A 21,778-nucleotide genomic window follows, 5' to 3' on the forward strand; every position below is an offset into this window, starting at 1 on the left:
CAGATTGTCACAGGCCTGTCGTCTGGAAGGAAGCAGTGACAAAAAAGTTTAAGCTGGCAGTGACCTTCAATGTCACAGACATGGAATTCCATCCAAGCCCTTGCAGCCGCAGGTTGTCACGGAGATGCTGGTAGATGCGTGCTACCACATTCTGGGACATCCGAAGGCACCTCCGGCACACCTTTTCACTTACCTGTAGATAGCTGCACCACCTGCGATACACCCATGGTCAGGCTATTGTTTGCCTGTTTGCCAGCATCCTGACCTTCTTAAGGCCCCTCTGCCTCTTGCTGCTCAGGCACTTGTCCCTCTTAGCCTTGTGCCAACCTGCGGATACAGAACTGCAAATGCCCACTGAAGCGCCTAATGTTCAGGCAACTCCAGAAAAGGAGGTACCTGACAAAGAATCTGAACTTGTGGAGCTGCGACATTCCACACGAGGAAACCATCTGAAAGACTGAACTTGTAAATTCCTCACCCAGTGTAAATATTATGTTGTCTTGAAAAATATGTACTTGTAAATATGTGTATAGCCGAGTTAAAGGGGAGGAATGTAGTAATTATAGTTTTATTTAGTGTGTAATGTACCTTTAAGAATAATACTTGTTAGGGAAGATCACATGATCTGTAGTAACCAATAGGAGAGTAGCGCGAGCTACCTTAGGAAACAGTGTAGGGATGGAGTTGGAGTTGAAAGCACACGTGTAGTTGCCACTCAGTATATTGTAAATAAAGTTAATGGCCAGGATTTTACAGGTCATTGGGTGGGCTAGGTGGGGGTGAATGGGAGCGGCTGTGAAACGGACCGTTGCACGCAATCGGGCCATGATTGCGATTTCACGCTGGCTGGCAAATTAACAGCCAGCCAGCCAGCGTGAAACGTGCAATGAGGAGCTCAGCACTGCCGGGGTTGGGGTGCACTCAGTAAAAGCTCCCTGAGGCACAGAGCTGCCTCAGGGAGCTGAAGATTTTTAAAATAAAAAATAAAGAAATTAGAAATGTTAAAAACATATCCCCCCATGTGACTCTGTCACATGAACAGGGACATGTTAGAGATGAGTTTGAAAAGTTTATAATTTTTTTTTAAACACTTTGCCAAAAATGCAAAGGACACTTGGCCTTTTCACCTGCCCGCCAACTGAACGGTTGGACAGGCTTCGAAAAATTTCAATCAATTAGTTCATCAAGGTCCTTAATAGTCTGCTGAATTGTCGGCAGGCACGCTGCCAACTCCCGTGCGTGCCCACCGACCCAAATATTGCGCAAGTGCATGATGACATTGGGATGCTCGACCGACATCATCACGCATCATTTTACGCTCGTTCAGGTCGGGTCCCGTCGAGCCAAAAATTCTGCTCCTTGTTTCCGCTTAAGAAGTGTCTGTAGTGCAACTCTATTGCTAGTAGTACGACTCGGCCACCCTACAACTGATTCTGCATTTTGATCGTCTGAACCAAGATCATTTCTCGCTACTGAACTTCAGAAGATTATAAGAAAAATATAAAAATATAAAATAAAAATAATTATTGAACAACTTTTTATGGAATTAGGTATCTATTTTGTATGTTGTTAAGTTTACATTTATAGCCAACAAGAGCCAACCAACAAAACAGTAAAACAATTGGTGTTTTTGGGTCTCTTCTGGCTTCAACTCCTCTTTCTGCTAGTTTTGCCTAGCAAGATAACAAGAAAAGCTTCCCCACACATGCCTGCTGATATCCTCAGAATCTGATTTGTTTATTTACAGAAGAATCCTGCTAGTTTCCATTGCTCAGAAAAACAGGTTAATATCAAAACCCAGAAAGAGATCACGGCATATGTCCCATGGGTGATTTTAACTGCCTGCCCAGTTTTCACCAGGTATGTTCAGATAAATTGTTCCTGAAATGACCACTAATAATGGTATGTGAGGAATGCTGTACAATCAGGAATAGTATGATGAGGCATTCTGCATATATACATTTTGAATGAAATAAAAATAAATGCGCATTTAATTTGCTTTCTCATCCTGCTGATATGGGAGTGATAAAGGAAAAGTATAGGTGCTTACCAATAGGTCATCACTCCTGGTCCCACTGCGAGCAAACAGCCTGTACAAGCTGATAATTCCATTTGGTTGAGCAGGTGGAGTGATGTTTACTACTGCAGAGGTTGAATACACTGAAAGAAAGCTGGGTGGATACAAGCCTTCAGGAGGAGCTTGTCCCGTTCTTGAGTGAGTCCACGCACTGGATGTTTTTCCTCCAGAATTCACTGAGCTTACCTGCAGTTAAAAAAAAACAAGTTAAAAAGAAACAAACTGTATTGAAAGGTATTGTCCTAGTATGAGTAAGCCATCTGCTTTATAACATTAGAAAAGGCCAGTAGAGACTAACGGGGAAAAATTGGATCTTGTTTCACCTATTTTTGTTGCTGATTCCACATGACAAACTGCACAGGAGGAGTTACCCCCTTACACCCTCACCTCAATGAATTTTGAACTCAAACAACATTGAGCCCTTCTTCTGTTGCCTTCACCTCTGTGCTCACTTTTTTGGCCAGGAGTCTTCCCTCCAACCAGCAGACCCTTTCACCCACCTCTCCCTCCACCTGGACCCTTCCCTCTGGCCTCTTTCCCACTCTTGATCTTTTAATTGAGAACTGTCGGTGTGACATTGGCTGTCTTAAATTCTCTGCTGCCCTCACTCACTCCAACCTGTCTCCCTCTGAACTTGCTGCACTCCATTCTCTCAGGTCTAACTTTGACATTGTTATCAAACCTGCTGATAAGGGTGGTGCTGTTATTGTCTGCTGTATCGACCTCTACCTTGCAGAAGCTGAGAACCAATATTCAGACCTTTCTTCCTACCTCCCCTGGACCATGATTCCACCACCAAACATCAAGCCATTGTTTCCAGGACTGTCACTGACCTCATCTCCTCTAGAGGTCTTCTCACCTCATAGTCCCTCAACCCCAAACAGCCACATCTACCTCCTTCCCGAAATGCACAAACAGGGCTGTTCTAGTAGACCCATCATTCCAGCCTGCCCCAATGAACTTAATTCTTTCTATCTTGGCTCTTTTTTTTCTCCCTTACCCAGTCTCTTCCGACCTACATCCAGGGCCTCTTTTGGTGGTCTATGCCATTTCAACACTTTCATTTTCCTGGTCCTAACCACCTCCTTTTCTCTTTGGATGTTCAATCTCTACACTTCCATCCCCCACTAGGACGGTTGGAAGGCTCACTGCTTCTTCCTTGAACAGAGGCCCAGACAGATTCCATCAACAACCAACCTCCTCCACCTGTCTGAGCGTGTTCTTTCATTGAACAATTTCTCCTTTAATGCGAAGTAAAACAGAAAGATTTGGAAAAACTCAGCAGGTCTGGCAGCATCTGTGGAGAGGGAAACAGGGTTAATGTTTTGAGTCCAATATGGTTCTTCTTTCTCCTTTAACCTGTCTCACTTCCTCTAACTAAAAGATGTTACTACAGGTATGCACTTGGGTCTTGGTTATGCCTGTCATTTTGTGGGGTATGTGGAACATTCCTTGTTCCAGACCTACTCAGGGTCCCCCTCCCCCAACTCTTCTTCAAATTCCATTGATGTCAGTATCGGTGCTGTTTCCTGCTCTCACCCAGCACTGGAAAACTTAATCAACTTTGCTTCCAACTTCCATCCTTCTCTCACATTCACATAGTCCATCTCTGACACTTCCTTTCCCTTCCTCGACTTGTCTGTCTCCATATTGGGGCATAGACTGTCCACTAATATTCAGTATAAGCCCATACACTGGCTCCCACAGCTACCATGACTATATTTCCCCACACCCTGCCTCCTGTTAGGACACCATTCCAGCCTCCCAGTTTCTCCATATCCATTGCACCTGTTCTGATGATACAAACTTCCACAATAGTGATTTTGATATGTGTTTCTATTTCCCCAACCAAGGATTCCCACCCAGCGTGGGAGACCACAACCGTGTCCATTTCCTGCAATTCTGCTCTCACCCCCCTTCCCCTCCTTCCCAAAACCGTAATAGGGTTTCCCTTGTCCACACTTTTCACCCTCACCAGCCTCCAATTCAAAGGATCATCTTCTCCCATTTCCACCACTGCCAGCATGGTGCCACCACCAAGCACATCTTCCCCTCCCCCATCAGCACTCCAATGGGGAACATTTCCTCTTCCTGGTTCAATCCGCAGTCACTCCCAACACCTTTTGCCCTTCCCGTGGCACCTTCCCAGCAATTGCAAGAAGTATAAAACCTGCCCTTTTACCTGCTCTCTCCTCACCATCCAAGGCCCCAAACATTCCTTCCCGGTGAAGTGGTCATTTTTTTGTACTTCTTTCAATTTAGTACACTGTATTCGCTGCTCACCATGTGGCCTCCTCTACATTGGGGAGACCAAATGCAGACTGGGTGACTGCTTTGTGAAATGCCTCCACTCAGTCCACAAGCATGACACTGAGCTTCTGGTTGCTTCCCATTTTAACTCACCACCTTGCTCTCATGTTCACATTTCTGTCCTTGGCCTGCTGCATTGTTCCAGTGCACAAGCTTGAGGGACAGCACCTCATCTTCCAATTAAGCACTTTGCAGCTGTCTAGACTCAACATTGAGTTCAACAATTTCAGACCATGAACTCTGCCCCTATTTTTTCTCTGCCATGTACTGGTCTTAATCTTGTTTTTCACGTTTTTTGCTTTTGGACAATGCAGGTCATTGGAACTTCAGAACTCTTCTGAAAAAGGGTCATATTCAACACAGAACGTTAACTCTGGGCAGGATCTTTAGGTCGGCGAGCAGGGGGGGCGGGTCCCGCTCGCGACGCGTAAAAGGATGCGGGATGACATTGGGCAGAACTCCCGACGTCACCCCACGTCATCTCCATTTTCACATCGGCGGGGACGCAGCCAAATCAGCTGTGCGCCCGTTGGCCTGTCAACAGCCTATTGAGGCCATTTAAAAAGTCATTAACTTAATTAATGGACCTGCCCGACCAACCTTAGTGTTGGCGGGCAGGCCAGGAGCCCTGGCGGGCTTCAGAAAAAACATGAAACCTCATCCATGGGCGGGGTGAGGTTTCATGAGGGTTTTTAAAAATTTAATAAATGTTTGAGTTAAGGTGATGGGCACGCCCAGCTGAGGGAATATCCCCCCCCCGCCCACACAGGAAGCGCAAAGCGCTTCCTGGCGGACATCACGTTGGGTGGGCCTTAATTGGCCGCCCACGTAAAATAGTTGATTGGAGGCGTGTCTGCCCACATCCGCTCCAGCACTTCCCCCCAACGGGGGGAAAATTCTTCCCTCTGTTTCTCTCTCCACACATACTGCCATACCTGCTGAGTTTTTCCGGCATTTTTCATTTTTATTTCAGACTTCTAGCATCCGCAGTATTTCGCTTTTATTTTATGCACAGGAAGCATGTTGGTCACCACATTGTCACAGGAACATTGTTTCATTGCCTTCTCCATGGAGCAAGAGTGCCAGGAATAATTGATCGTGCACAAAGTACCTTGCATCAAGATCTATGCATGTATATGAACAAGAAGGAATTTCACTCCCTCAATCTGCTCGCCATTCAGGGCCAGTTTCCTGACAGTAGTTATATCACTTTTATTTAGTGCCAGCCCTTAAAACCTTCTTTCTTCCACCTGGACTGTCCAGCATCAGGCTGGTTGCTTGATGACAGGTGATCCAATGGGCTCTCTTTTTTCGTAATGTGTAGGCGGTTTGTTTAACTGCGCGGGCCCTTTAAATTTCTTTGTGCAACTGTGCACGTGTGCAAACTTAAAGAGGCCAACCTGTATGTGGCCTGCAAGGGAACTTTCATGTTGCTGCTCGGCCATGCGGCTGTGCAGCTTAGAGGGAACATTGATGGTATCTCCTCTACACATGACTTATAGCTCCTGTTAGGAACTATCTAGAGCAGAGAACCTGAGGAGCATTAAAATTAGAGTCATACATCAATCAGAGCTCTGGCTGAAATAGAGGTTCCACTGCCTGGACCATTCTGGAGGATTTCTGCAGTATAGCCTGACAGAATCTCCAAATTGGTGGTTGTGTACTGCATACTCAATAACTTTACCCTGCAAGGGAACCAACCTGTCCCACTCCACCCCTTAAACCAGCTTATATTTCACCTCTTTTCTATTTTTCCTTAGTTCTGTTGAAGAGTCATATAGACTTGAAACGTTAACTGTGTTCCTCTCCGCAGATGCTGTCAGACCTGCTGAGTTTTTCCAGGTATTTTTGTTTTTGTTTTGGATTTCCAGCATCCGCAGTTTTTTGCTTTTATCTTTTTGCTTTTAACTCTTGGAACTAGCTGGGCAATGAAGGGATGGGAAGTGCAGGAGTAGAAAAATGACTAGGAAGTTGAGGGTAGTGAGAAAGAGCTGAAACAATCAATTACGACAGCTGCCACAGCTGTGCACCGGCAAATACTCGAGCAGAGGGTTACCAACAGAATTGCCCCAAGTTACACCGACAGTTCCTTCTCTCTTCTCACCAAGGTCCATACGTCCACCATATGCTGTCCTTCTTAAGTTTTACACTACCAGCACTATGAAAGTTAAACGGAGAAGGGAAGCAAACTGTTACAAGCTTAGCAATGTAAGCAGATTTTAATCTCTGTGCCATGTCTGTATAGAATCAGCCAAAGACCCCGTCAGAGACTAGAGCGCAGGGATGCCATGAGGAAGTGATAACTGGCTGACAGGTTGAAATATTGATGAGCAAGAATCCGCCACTTGGGGCCAAAGTTATGGCTGCTGCACTAAATTAAATTTCCAGGAGGGAACTTCGAGAGGGTCTCGCTCTAGAATGGGGAGGGTTAGTTAGCCCAAGGTCAAACTTTCCTTGTGGGGCCCAGAGGAACTCTCCCATTTCAGGCTCCATAATAAAGTCGAAAAAGTAGAACAACTTACATTTTTGGGGCTCTTCTGGCTGCTTTCCCGCTAGTTTTGTTTGGCATAATAACAAAACAAAGGTTCCCCATGCAGGCCTTTGGTTAACATAACAGTCAGGCCCCAATGATGCTGTCAGAGCCCAATCTGCTCTTTTAAAGAAAGATTCTAGTGGTTTCCAGTGCTCAGAAATGCAGGTTAACTCAAGAATAAATATATCAAAATACTTTATCTTTAATTTCATATATTACAAAGAATTAGACAAGTAAAAATCATCCTGGTGCAAAACCTTGGTGCCTGGCTTCTGTTGACTTTTACCTATTCTTCTCCTTCTATGAAGTGATGATGGCTACAACTTGGGTAGTTGGAAAGCTGCTAAATGTTCGGTGAGACATTTGAGGCACCCCTAGTTGGCAACATTGAGAAGCTCTGGATGCAGAGGGCCTGGTTGCAGATTGTGGCATCTCAGCAACGACCAGAACAGTTTGGTTCAGCCAACTGTCTGGCACCAACAAGATCACTGGTTGAGAGACTTGAGCAGGATAGCAGGCATGGTTCCATCCTGAGAAAGGGCAGTATGTGCCTCTCCCATGGTGCAACTAACACTTCTGTGAGACAAAGCCTCAGCACCCATCCCCGTCTGAGACCAATGCACAGGGATGCCATGAGGCTGTCAAAACCGTTTTCCATATTCTGCCTCTTGGCTTGAATGCCAGAGGAAATGGCAGCATCTGAGTTCCCAGTGGAGCTGTCAGAGCTTCCACCCGATGCTTCATCACTGCAGGCCACCCTGCAGTGTTCATAGAACTGATCACTTGCTCTCCGGTTAACTACAGCAGAATCTGGGTACGACCTCACCCTCTGGGGAGCTGGCATGGTAATCCAGTGCATCTAGCAGCCTCTGGTGTACAGCCAGCATTCTCTATGCTTCGAAATCCACATCTGTGCCTTTGCAACAAGGCTACAATTGGAGCTCTCACTGTCCGTTGAACAGCAGTAAGAGTGGAAGAAGTTGGAGTTAAATGTGTTGCACTGATAGAAGGAGAATGAAGGGAAGCCTTGAGAGTGGTGGGTCTGCAGCTGGCACAGAGTTCAGGAGAGAGTAATGTGAGATACATGTGCAGGATTTTTAGGTCGGCGTGCGGGTGCAATTGGCGGGCCCGGGAGCGATCGGGAAACAGACCGCCACCCAGGATTGGCCCCCGACCGCTATTTCACACTGGCTGGCCAATTAACGGCCGGCCAGCATGAAACGCAAGCTGAAATGTTCAGTGCTGCAGAGGTGGGGGCGGGAGGAGGGCAGGTGCTGACGTAATTGCAGGCACGGGGGAGCGCAGAACGAAAACTCCCTTAAGGCAGAGAGCTGCCTCGGGGAGCTGAAGGATTTAAAAGCAATAAATAAAGATTATAAAATCTGGAAAAAAACGTTTACGCATCACAATCAGTCACCTGAACATATACATGGTGAAAATTCTGTTCATGTATTTTTATTATTATTGTTATTTAATAAAGGAAACCTCATCCCACCCTTGGATGAGGCTTCATCAAAAATGCAAAGTCCGCCTGGCAGATTCGCCAGTCCGCCAACTGTAAGGTTGGACAGGCCATGAAAAATTGGGGACAACTGGAATTTTAATGGGCTTAACTGCCCTCTTAATTGTCGGCGGGCGTGCTTCCAACTTTTGCTTGCACCCGCTGACTGAGATATTGTGCGAGTGCGGGATGACGTCGGGATGCTTGCCCGACATCATCAAGCGCTATTTTACGCTCAAGCGGGTCGGGCACATCGAGCTAAAAATTCTACCCTGTGTGTTCCGAGTCTTACTTTAGCAACCCTGGTGAGATCATTAAACGTCTTCTGATATTACAGCCAGGTTGTTGGGGCAGCATTCCAGCACAGGCATTGGAATGTGCCCACCAGGCACTGCCACTGCTGTTTTCAGCAAACTTTGTCGGATCAGGGAGAAGCTCCTTCATTTCTATATGAATGGTAGGTACTCACACTTCTAGGGATGAATCTGGGATACTTGCCCCCTGAAGGAAGTCACAATCAGCAGTGCCAATTACTGTATCAGAGATTTGGAGTTTAGGGGGGTGCAGGGGGAGGCGGGTGGGCGGGGGCAGTTTGCAGATACAGCATTCAAAGGGAACTGAAATGTCTTTTAAAAATCTGTTTCATCTTCAAGGATTCATCCTCTCCAATGTCGATGGACTTGTTTGGATTGGGAAACAGCTTTATTCCTTACAAGGTCATTAGAAAACGTCAATGCAATACCAGGTACAGGGCGTCTGGGTTCCATCTTAATTTGCAGCCATTCTGCTGCACTCCTACTGCAGTTAAGGCTGTTGATCTTTGGATCCAAGATGTTCAATGACCATACTCAACCTATAAAGATATTTTTATACCTCTCACTAAGATGATAGTCCCTGTTATCAAATATTCAATTTCTTTAAAGGCACTGTGTCTTGTCCCTTGCTAAGTGGCTGTTACAGACAGGTCACCATCAGCAATGACAGGTCTCAGTATGCCTCTAGAATTTTCAGAGGCAGAGATGTGATGAATAAGAAAATTAATAGCCACTGGTATTCAATTATTTCAACAAAATGCAGTACATGCAAGTGATATTAACCACAGCAGAATGAATACTAATTTAGCAGGGTCATGAGATTAATACATTGAGATGTTAATGTAATGCAGACCTACACTGAGGGCTATCAGCTGGTGGTGAAAGGTTGCTCTGTGATCTACGTGCTGATCTAATGAACATGCAGCTCGAATTTTACTCCACCAAATGGCAGCGTGTTAAGTTTATCGCTTTGGTTTATTATAACAATGGGATTTATGATGCCAATGGATCTCTAACAGTTGGCAGATGTTTAACAAGAAGCGTTGGGTTCTACTCTACGCTGTCAGTTCATCAATTTGATTAAAGTTTAGTTTTACAATTCTCATATTAAAGTGCAATAAATTTAGGTTTTACTATTATCAAAAGGAAATTATTCTGGAATTCTCTCTTACATTGTGTTAAAGTTCTTAAGTCTGAAGAATGTGCATTAGTCCAGAGTAAAGGAGTGGGGTGAATGAATTACAACTGATGAGAAAACATAAATAAAATTAGGAAGGCTTTATCATTTTATTAAATGGTGAATTTTATTATACAAAACATGATATTTTGCAGTTTTGCAAAAGCAGCAATTTGGCTCCTACTTAAAGGTTTTCTACTTTACATGTGTTGATTGCACAAAATTCAAGGCAGGGTAACATGTGATGTTATCCTAGAAAATTAGTTTGCAGGTTATTTGAGGGAAACATAACGTAGTCAAATTACAGGAAACTTTAGTCAATTGTAAAACTGACAATGAGAAAGATTTAGAATTTGCCCTCCATTCTGACTCATGCCTATAGTTAAAAAAAACACGTAGAATAATCAATTATTTTAAGTTTTCCTCCATGCTCCCATCAATTAGCTTTGATTGAATGAGATTGATTTCCCTCTACATAGTACCTCAAGTGCGCCTATTTCAGGGGTATGGTGTAGATGAAAAGTTGCTGTGCCAGGTTTCTGTCCTATTTGTATTTAACAGGCTGCCAGTTGTAGACAGGTGGGGGGGTTGCTCCATTGTGCTTAAAGCATGTATTCATGTTTAAATTTAATTTCAAGGAAGCTGAAGCGATATTGTAGAATGTGACCATATTTCCTCCATTTCCACTATTCACTGGCCAAATGCAGACTGTCCTCATCAAAACAATTATTTGACTTCAAATATCTACAAGTTTAAAGAGACAGGCACAATTTGGTTGAAGGCCATTTGGTAGAGTAAAATTAGAGCTGCATGTTCATTAGATTGGCATGTGGATCACAGAGCAACCTTTCACCACCAGTTGATAGCCCAAAGAGTAGGTCTTAACATCTCAATGTATTAATCTCATGACCTTGCTAAATTAGTATTCATTCTGCTGTGGTTAATATATTTGCATGTACTGCATTTTGCTGAAATAATTTTTGGGCATTATATGGATAACAGTTGCCAAGTTTGTCATTGCAATAGAGGTGAGCTGTAAAGAGATGGTTTAAAGGAAAGCTGGGAACTCTTTTACCACAGCACTCCCCCTTAACAGAATAACAGTCCCCTTCATAAATGTGCATTAAGGATGAGGAGAGTGAAGAAGAAGCATATCTAGCTAACAAGGAATCACTGGAGGAGGAGGGTAACCTAAATACCATTACCCTACTAGGTGATTCTATTGGAACCAGAAGAAGTATCTGGAACTCAATGAGAAACAATGTCTTCTCAGTCTAAGATTTACCCGAGCTGTGGAACATGCTGATAAAGAACTTGCAGCTGCAGACAAGGTCAGCATGTCACTACCAGTGTGCACCAAGGTGACCATTGTTTTGCTAAGCCAGGAGATGCCCTGTCTTTGAAGCTTAAGTAACAAATGTGCTGTGCTGAGATACCAGGATAGAAATTCATCTCAAGACTCAACGGAATTAAATATAAGGTGCTGCATATAATGGATGACTGATCTGATACTGCCCATTTTGCACCATTGCCTCAGACAAATCTCGACTGCACATTCTAGCTGGCAGACAAGTCAGGCAGGTTTGTGATTGATCACAGAGGATGGGGAAAATGATGGGAGAACTGGAAATGGGAAGAGCCTTTGGAATAAAGTTTTTTAAATTAAGTCTGGCAAGTGGCCGGCTGCAGCTGCCAAAAGGGCCCATGCTGCAGCCTCCTCTGGTTATTCTGGTGTCTCAGCCATATTGTCATCTCCTCTCATAAGGGCATTTCTATGTGGATGCCTCTTTTCATCTACGGTGTGGAGAATACAGCAAACTATTAGGTTCTGCTACAATGTTATTTTTACTTTGCATTAGTGGCTATCAGTTGTGCTCAACTATATTCTGGTGCTTCTTCTCAATACAACCTCTGAGATGGCTGACAGCACAGTCTATCTGAGATCCAGGTGGCCTCAGCCTTTGCAAGCATGGCCTCCACATGCTTGCTGGCTCCTGTGAAATCATCAGAGATGTGGGGATAGAAGGGGTCAGGGGGGCATGAATGTGTTGCTGTTGTGAGAATCAACATCATCCATTGCCAGGTTTAGCCTGCCCCATCTCCTGACCTCCACGACTTGTTAATCTATGGGTGAGCAGACCTCATTAATGCAATGGCATTGCAAAAGCCAGTAATAATCTCTCATTGCATTTAATCAAAACCATGGCATCTCATCCAATCAGGAAGTAAAATTGCAGCAAAAGGCTGTATAGCATCAATCTGAACTTTCAGGAGAGGTAGTAAAACAAACATAGAGGCTCTGCCTCAAATCGCCTTGGAGCTGTTACTTGTTCTAAGGGCAACTCCATATTTTCAATGCCATGTGTAAGAACATTAGATGCTTGCCATCTCAGGATCCCAATAATCCCTTGTTCTCTGAAAACTCCTGAGATCTGGCTCTTTGTGCTAACAGTTGTGGATGGTGATGACCTGACCATCTGGCCAGGTGCTCCCTACTCCCCCTGGACCACCTCCACCTACTCCTGCTCACTTGTGTTCTGTGTATCCGCCTGTGTGCTGTGTCAAACTACCCATCTAATCCCCGGTTGCCAGAATGAAGCTGGATAAGTCCTGGTGTAAGCATCATGCAGCATCTTTAGACATAAAGGGTGGAATCTTTTCAGCCAGAGAAAGGCAGCTTTGCAGGCGGGAGGGTGGGGAATATCAGAAAATCTCCTGTCAGATGGCTCCCCGACATGTTCTCACCTCCAAGCTATCCTGCTGTAGGTGGTGTCTGAAGGGCACCGCCTACCCCCCCCCACCGCACCCCCCCACCCCCCACCCCCACCAGCACCACCCCCACCAGCCCCCCCCACCTCCCCGGTAACTGTGGGTAAGCAACTGATGGCAATTAAGTGACTGCTTTAGGGCAGATTGGTGATGGCATTGGGATGTTCCTGACAGGAACGGACCACTGTTGAGGCAGAAGCTCAGGAGATGGCTGGCGGTGGCCTCCCAATGACAGGTCGGTGGCCTCCTGATGACAGGTCAGTGAGCCAGCGAGGCCTCCTTTAATTCTATCCCATCTCCCAGAGATACAGCTGTCCACTGGAGGGGCTCCCCTTCACAATGATGGCCTGGCAGCTGTGTCCACAGTTTATTTTTAAGCATTCACAGGGTGTCTCCATCTAGAGGTGCCCTTGTGGTCCCCTACCTATAGAGGCAGCACCCACCTCTCCTGGTGGAGCTGCAGACTTCCCAGAGCTGTGGGTGCTCCCATTGGCCCTCCCGCTTGCACAGCCTGATCCTGCTGTTAATGGGATGGGGCTCCTGGAGACAACCTGTTAATTGGCTTGGTCTGGGAAGATTGCACAGGCAGCCAGTCCTCAGAGACAATTGGGATTGGGACCCAGAAATGGTCCCAGCCCACATTTATAAACTAAGGCAGTATGATTCCACCCAAAGAAAGGAAAAATGTTCAGAGCACATCCTCAGCAGCTTTTATCAAATAATTGGCATACAGCTGTTAATGTATATAAGTTCACATATGAGTGCATGTATTCATTTATAGGATGGACTTTGGAGGAAGGAAAGTGTTGGAAAAATCATGAAATCCATTTCCTGTCACCTATCCTAAGTCCTCGTTGAGCTGCCAGTGGAGGTACCTCCAGCAGCTGCTGCAGCATCAAAGTAGAGGCAGCCTCCTCACAGGGCCCTGCTACATAAATAGTCATTCAGTCAGGGAGCAAGGAGGCTGATGATGATGATGACTTCCCCTCTCCCATGGAGAACCATATATGACTTGAAGTGGTGCAGGTACAGCACACTGCCATGCACAGAATGCATTCAATGCTCTGTAGCGCTACTAATCAGTAGCGCTGTAGACGCAAGCATACATGGAGTGGATGAGGCTCTGCCCTGGCTGCTGGTCCCCTTCAACCATCTGGTGAACCAACCAAGGGTTGAGGCAGTCACCGGTGAGGATGACGGATCTTCTCCTCATGGGGGATATCATCAACCTCGGCCTACTCGGTCGCTCTGACTGTGAGACCATTTATGCAGCAGGGTCCTGTGATGGAGGCTTTCTCTACCTTGACACAAGTGCAGACACTGCTGGAGGTGTCTCCACTGGCACCTCAATGAGGACATCTGCCTTGGGCATCTCAGCCACAAACAGACACAAGTGAGGAACCTGCCTCCACCTCATCCATGGCCACAAGGGGAGCACCACGTAGAAGTGGTCAAGAGCAGAGGCCACCATGTCAGTCAGAGCACTGAGTGGTTGACTGGGGTTTATTTCATTTGTAAATGTGCACTTTGTTACTGTTTCAACACACTGTAAATTTTGACACATAACTCCAGACATGAGCTTCCATTCTTTAATGGCAAAATTCAAAAAGAGAAATGAACTTGGAGGGAAGGAAAGGTTTTTGAAGTGAGGTCAGTAGACAGATGTGCAACAGTCATTGGCGGTAAGAGTGGATCTATTCAATGCTGCGTCTTCAATGGAAGTGCACTCACAGGCAGCTCAAAGTGAGTTTCAGCGCATATATTTTTCCTGGGTTAGAAGGGCTCACTGAACTGTGTCTGGAATAGATGTTCCTAATGTTGACAACATCCTGATGAGATCCTTGAGTCCTGCATTAGCTCCAGCCACCTCCATCAGGGGCATCTCTCTACTTTACATCCTACTCCTTCACCTCCTCTTCAACCTCCTGCTCCTCCTCCTCCGATGAGCTGTGTCATTCCAGAGCCTCGCTCTCTCCAATGTCCACACTACACCTCTCTGGATGATCATGTTATGGGGAGTGCAACAGACAACTACAATGCATGAGAGCTTTGCTGGAGCGTACTGCAGGGCACAATCCGATTAATCCATCTTTAGCAGCCTGATAGTCAATGAGAGTCCTCATGAGCAGATGACTTCTTTTTGTATTTATTCTTTTCATCAGAAAAACAGATGTAGACATCACTGTCAACACCAGCATCTGTTGCCCATCCCTAATTGCCCTGGAACTGAGTGGCTTGCCAGGCCATTTCAGAGGGCAATTAAGAGTCAACCACTTTAATGTGGATCTGGAGTCACATAAAGGCCAGACCGAGTAAGGACGGCAGATTTCATTCCCTAAAGGGCATTAATGAGCCAAATGGATTTTTACGACAATCGATGATAGTTTCATGGTCACCATCACTGAGACTAGCTTTCAATTCCAGATTTAAAAAAATTAATTGAATTCAAATTCCACCAGCTGCTGTGGTGGGATTTGAACCCTTGTCCCAGAACATTAGCTTTGGTTTCTGGATTATTAGTCCAGTGACATTACCACTATGTCACGGTTTCCCCTAATTGTGCCTCTGTGGATCTGTCTTGACGTCACTTAACGGTGTGAGAAACCATCTCTTCAAGGGATTTCCCTTTTCCCCTAGAAGCCATCCACAGAGTTTGGTGATGACATGAAGAGCTGTGGTTGCCTGGACTGCCAGAGGATGCAGGTGTCATAGCAGCTGCCAGGATAGTGCGTGCACACATGCAGAAAGCACTTGCCGTGATCGCATACCAGCAGGGACTGGAAACCCTTCCTGTTGAGGAATCTCACTGGCTGGTCACACGATGCTTTGATAGCCACATGGCTACAAATGGATGATGCTCAGCACCTCTGGAAATTCAGGAAGTGAGTCACAATGTTCTTTGTGCCTTCAAAGCCCCATCTGTTGGAAATTTTATGTACTGTCCAGCTTTCACAAGTAGGGCATCAGTGACCTGCAAATACAGTGGTGTGCTGCTGCTTGACAGGAACCACCAAGGTCTGCAGCTGATCCTTGCAAAGAGCCAGAGGCAAAGACGCTCAAGTCCATGGTGACTTTGACAGCTAGTGGCAAGGCAAGGCAAGCAGTGCTGTGAACTTTGAGGGTCTTCCTCAGTGAGGACACAAATCTCGGTGACCATCTGCCTGGACAGATGCAGTCTCCTGTGGCACTGGTGCTCCAACATGTCCAGGTAGCTTCCTCTTTGGCAATACACCCTATATTGTGGGTGTGGCCTTCATGTCCTTCCTGCCACCTCCAGGCATCTGGACTGTCCCTGATCCAGCTTGCAAGCTGGTCCTTAATGAGCTAAAAATAAGCTCGTTAACAAAATTAATTGGCCTCATTCCGAAATCTGGCGAGTTGCCGGGTCCCGCATTTCTCTGTCCTGAGTAAAATCACTGGCGGCAGGAACGGTTATGTGAAACTGGCATGCTGGTCGGCAGCGCTAATTTTTGTGCCTGCCTGCCTTTGTGCTTGCCCTCATTGGAACCTGCAAATCCAGTCAAGAACATAGAAGCAGCTTATACTTTGGGAATCTCTGCACAACCTGTGCTTAGGGGTGGGATTGTAATAGGAAAATTAACCCCAATCTCACTTAAAAACTTTAAATTGGTAACATTCAGGAGGAGGAAGTGACAATTATTCTGCCTGTGATTAATAAATTGATATTTTTCTTTGTAATAGTCTGCTAGAAATACCAAGCAAACATGCACACATATCTCCCTTATAGTAGGTGACAGCTGTGCGCAAAATACTGACCACAAACTAAATATAAATATTGAATGTTGTGCATGCTATGCAAAAAGTCAGCATTTATTTTCACAATATGCTTTAGAAGATGGTACAAGAAAATTAAATTTCAGCTTCATCAAGAAGTGACTAAACAAATGTACCATTCTGTAATCAAATTTATCAGAAACTATTTGTATAATTAAACATGATTACTGTCAAAGCTGGTATGGGTCAACATATGCATTTGTAAGTAATTTGTATCATGTCAGAGTGAATGGACAGTCTAGATGTATGAGCTTATAGGGTTAAATTAGGTTCAATAAAAGCCAATTACACAGTGATCAATCAGGATGATAGATCAAAACAGCTTTGAAAAGAGACCTGGTGAGTATTTTTCAGCAGGAGCACGTTCTTCCCTAACTTCTTTCAAACACGGAAAATTAGCAGAGCTTGGAATCAATCCCTCGTACAATAGATGGAATTTATATCTTGTAATTCAGTAAGAAATATAAAACACTTATTTGCCTTCTTGTATTCTTAGTTTTTAATGTTTTTTTGATAAATGAGCAATGTGGCAAAAAGTAATGTCATGAATTTTATAGTTTATTAACAAAATGTTGGAAGCTTATTAGACCTAATAAGATTAGACCTAATAATTCAAATGTACATAAACAGAGTTTGCTCCCTGCCAAACTTTTCCAAAGGAAAATATAGTCCCATCCTCCAAATTCTGTAAATATAAGCACATCCAAAGCTCTGCTACCCATAACATATCCTTCACCAATCCTGCTCATCCATCCCCTCACTGATCTGACCGATCTTGGTCCCTCAATGCCTCAAAATCAGCATTCTCATCCTTGTATTTAAATCCTTCTGCAATCTTGCTCCTCCCTCCCTCTGTAACTTTGCCAAGGCCTACAGCCCACCCTTCTCAGCTCTCCCTTTTACTGACTCCAGCACCTTGTGCATCCTCCTTAAAGGGGCTACTGGAGGCAGCAAACACCAAGACAAGTGTCTAAAATATATTTAACTAATTTTGAAGCAGGATGAGCCACACTCAAATCATGTGGGCCGCTACCAGCCATTGTTCCTCTCCCCCTGCCAATCACTATTACCCCCAGCCAGACCTGATTACTGTAGCTACCATTGCGATCCTAGCCATTACCCCATATGATCCTGGTCTTTACCCTCCCCAATCCTGGCATCTACCCATTTATGATCACCGCTGACCACTGTCCATCCTTCCAGAACCCAGCCATTGCTACCCACCTTTTTAGTCATTGTCACCCTTCCCACCCACACCCCTCCAACCCCTAGCCGGCCCCCATCCAGGTCAATGCCTTCCCTCTCAGTTCCCTTTAAGGGCCGTGGCTGGCATTACAATCTTCAAGACCTCCTCTCCAGGGATACCATTGCTCATTGTCTTGTAATAATGAAGCATGCTGCTTAATGCTTTGGGCCACTGCAATCAGATGCTTTTTTTTTTGGCTGCTCAAATTGCTAGGCCAAGTTGTTTTTTTTTGTTAATGACAATGATGTTAACAGTGGTTTCACAAGTATCTCAGCATAAAGATGACTCTCTTTAGCCCACTCATTGCCCTTTCACCAAATATTTTCCAATCTAGGATTAATCCACAAGCATTACATATGCCAGGTATTGTTTTTATACATCAGCCAGATATATCCTTTTGTGCTCAGTGGAACTGAGTTTTCTTTCCACTTTTTGCAATAGGTATCAATGCCAATTACACCCAGTTTATGTATAGTGAGGGTAAGATATCAAGCAAAGCTTCGAACACACTGCTTCAAAAATATATTCTGTAGCCTGAAATCAAATATACTGCACTGACTGTATGAACATACCATTTTGAATTTCTACAACAGTCTGCTCTATGGTAGCCCTGAGTAACAATTCCTAATTAATGTTTGCCAATGGCGGGTTTGGATTGTGATTTGTCCTCATTAAGAAGCGGTTGAGATTCCCACATTCACCCACTTCCGTTTCATAATTATTGTTAAGGAGTCTACATTTTGAGAACAAGTAGTTGGGGGAAAACAAAGAGAGTCAGCTCCATACTGGGCTACCTGTGGGCTAATGCCATCAGCATCATTACAGTAGCAGACAGTTGAAAGCTATACAAATGCATTGTAGGCTGGAATTATATGGATTTCGTCCCTGCCAGAACTATGGTACTGTTTTTGGGTGGGAGCCCGATTTCCTAGGGAAATTTCCTGGGAAATTCTGCCAGAATAGTTTGTACCACAAACTGTAATTTCTGGGTTTTAGCTAATTCAGATAAAACACAGAGCGATGAAACACAAATAACATATACATTTAAACAAAATCACATCTATTATTAGTTGATGAAAAATCTACATAGAAAAAATCAGTAATCTTTCAGGTTTTACATATCTGGTACTTTATTGCGAGACCAAGTTCTTACAAACTGAATACCATACATTGTGCCTGTTTTTAGAATGGATTTTTAAACTCATCCCAATTGGAACAACACTACTGTTGCTTTCTGTCTCTCTGATTCACTGTTAGGAAATGAAAAGAGTTTCCACTCTATAACCAATAATTACAGCTGTACAAAGACTTGTGTGAATGTTAGCGAACACCCATGCTGATGCTTAGCTTTATCTTGACACAGCAATCTTGTCTCATCTTCAGAAGAGCGCACCATGGCACTGGGCAGTCATTTCTATCCTTCACATCTAAGGCAACACTGACCTATTTGAGTTCAAACCCACAGACTTGCATTTACGAATGAATGAGCAAAGAGCGTTTACTTTCTGTGGATGCTAATGAAACTGGAAAACGTATTTTATTTGTGATCGTGACAGGTCTACATTATTTAAAAGGCACTTCAATGTGTACAATACAGAACTTCAACTCTGAAAACGTTAACTTCATTTTGAATCTAAAAGTAATGATCAGCTATAACATAAATGAAAAATATTGAACTAGGTTTTGCAGGCCTAGATCCTGGCCCAAATTCCTCAGGCAGGTATTTGCATGGCTAGAGCAAGGAGTAGTTAGAGTAGCATTATTTTGCTTTAATGGCAGAGAGAAAGGCCCAATAAAAATCTTTTAAAGATCTTCTGCTCCCAATGGAACAGATGGGTCTCTTGGGGGAGATAATTGATCCCTTTGGAATTGATTACCTATCCTTAGTAATAATTACAAATCAGTATCTCCACTACTAATCATGTCAAAGCTTATGGTAAACATAATGGCTGAGAAATTGGTATGTGTGTAAAGTGGAGTTCAATCCTAGTGCAGTGCATGTGGCAGGTGGCAGCACCGCAAGGAATTGGTCCGTCATCCTTGTTTGCTTACTGTGAAGCGTGGGCACCAATTACATTCCCAAAGACAGCTCATCATGCTTGGGGTGGCAGGGGACACAGTACAATTGGCAGGCTTGGATGTCAGCTGAGGTCTTTAGGTGATTCTGGGATAGGGAGAAGGCAATCATGAAATACTGAGCATCCCTGCTCCTCCCAGCTACATAATAAGGTGAATAAAAAGGTTACAAAGTATCTACAGGACAGAAATAGGCCACTCGGCCCAACAGATCCATGCTGGTTGAAACTTACCTTTCTGATGGCAGCCTGCAGTGGTCTCTTTAGGCACTATTGTTTTGGCTGCCAGCAGCCTGAAGAAACTGATCAGAATATTCACAGCGCAAGATTCATCAGTCATAATCAAATTTTTAAAAGGAGACCTCAAAAAGGCATGAGTCCCTCTATTAACAAAGACAAAGAAGCTAATACCTGTATCACTCACCTTCCCTGGATATTAAGGAGGAATATTGACCTATATGGCAGATAATAAAAATGCGCCTGTTGTATTAGACCCTTAGGCACCCAGTTTACTATATAATGGGAATAGTGCAATCTAATATCCAAGCCAGGGAATGAGAAACTGTCGTCACATCTCAATCAGAACTCTCTTGTTATCAATTGGGTTTTTGAGCAAATTGGTTGACTTTAATGCTCTCAAACTAATGACTCAATATATCTGAGGCCTTCAGGGCAGAATTTCCCAGAGTAACCTGGGAATTCCCTTAAACATGTTCAGTTGATTTGTGTGGGGAGGAGGGGTGTGGGGATTGGTGGGGGGGGGGGGGGGGGGGGTGGTTGGCCGGGAGGGGAGGAGGTGGTGTGGGAGTGTTGCCTGCCATGACATGGCATGGCATTCACCCATGTCATTCAAAGCGGCAATATGATTTGGAATGAAACCATGTTGGAACCAGATTCCATTCCAAATTCCCAGACAAAAATAGACATTTATTTTACAACATCCTTGAATCCTGGAATTTTGGGGACTTTCAATTTTGGTAGACAGATTATATGAGAAATTGTAATATTGATTTTGAGGTATAATAGCTTTTAGTCAGTGATAGCCCCGACCAATTGGTTATAAACAACTCTGAAGGTTAAGGTGTTGATATTTTGGTCAATTTTACCAACAATGTGGTCATGGAGGGAATAAATTCACCATCATAATGCTCCTGCAAGATTGATTACTGATAGTTTCATAGATAAATGCTCCATTTGCATAGTATGCACTGTGCTTGCTATCAAATTCACACAAATATACTGATGACAAAATACCTACATTATTCTGGACATCTGCTCTTCGTGTAATGCAGTGTTTGGACCAACACCAAAGACAAAAGTACACACTGTCATGTACAGCAGAAATTGGAAATTTAATATCAATAAAGACAGCTTCATCAAGAGTGGTCTTGTTCTGTTACTATTGAACATAAGTAACACAGCTGTTGGTACATCTACAGCCTTTTGTGTAACTGTTAAAAATGAAGTCAACCCTGCACCAGCATAACTGGAATAAAATATGCTAAAACAGAAAATCCCCGTTTCATATTACATAAAGAGAACTTCTTTCTGGTTGTGGGAATAGAAAATGTTCCATTTTTGGGGGATAAGTTTATGGGAGTGTGTAGTGGTGACCACCAGCATGTATAAGAAAAATGATGAATGATTTTTTGATATGCCCTGTAGCTGGGAGAGGTTCACAGTCACGAACACTTACTTGGAAAATGCAGGTTCTTTTCTGATCTATCATAACCTTCTAGAATGGGATAGACATAATTCTTCTGGATTCAGATAAAGGTATCTGACAATAACGATGGGCTGATTTTAACTCTGTGTAAGTGAAGCAGTTTTGTATGAGTTAAAATCTCGTCCATGTACTCTATGGAATTATTGGGTGTTATGATAGTTTTAGTAATCTATACAAAACCAAAAATTCAAATTACATTTGTGCAAGTTGTCCATCTGATGTTCACAAATCATTAGATACATATGGGAGAGGGAA

At 44.1% G+C, this 21,778-nt stretch overlaps 1 protein-coding gene across 1 annotated transcript in view; it reads right to left on the minus strand.

The window, feature by feature from the left end:
- ush2a (Usher syndrome 2A (autosomal recessive, mild)) overlaps window positions 1-21,778 on the minus strand; it is a 1,183,552-nt gene that overhangs the window by 48,780 nt on the left and 1,112,994 nt on the right. The window contains exon 68 of the mRNA XM_078556364.1: window positions 2,077-2,263. Coding sequence (XP_078412490.1) covers window positions 2,077-2,263 — 187 coding nt within the window. The remainder of the gene's footprint in view (window positions 1-2,076; window positions 2,264-21,778) is intronic.

This window comes from Cetorhinus maximus, chromosome 14, assembly GCF_964194155.1.
Source record: "Cetorhinus maximus chromosome 14, sCetMax3.hap1.1, whole genome shotgun sequence".
NCBI classification, from domain to species: domain Eukaryota; kingdom Metazoa; phylum Chordata; class Chondrichthyes; order Lamniformes; family Cetorhinidae; genus Cetorhinus; species Cetorhinus maximus.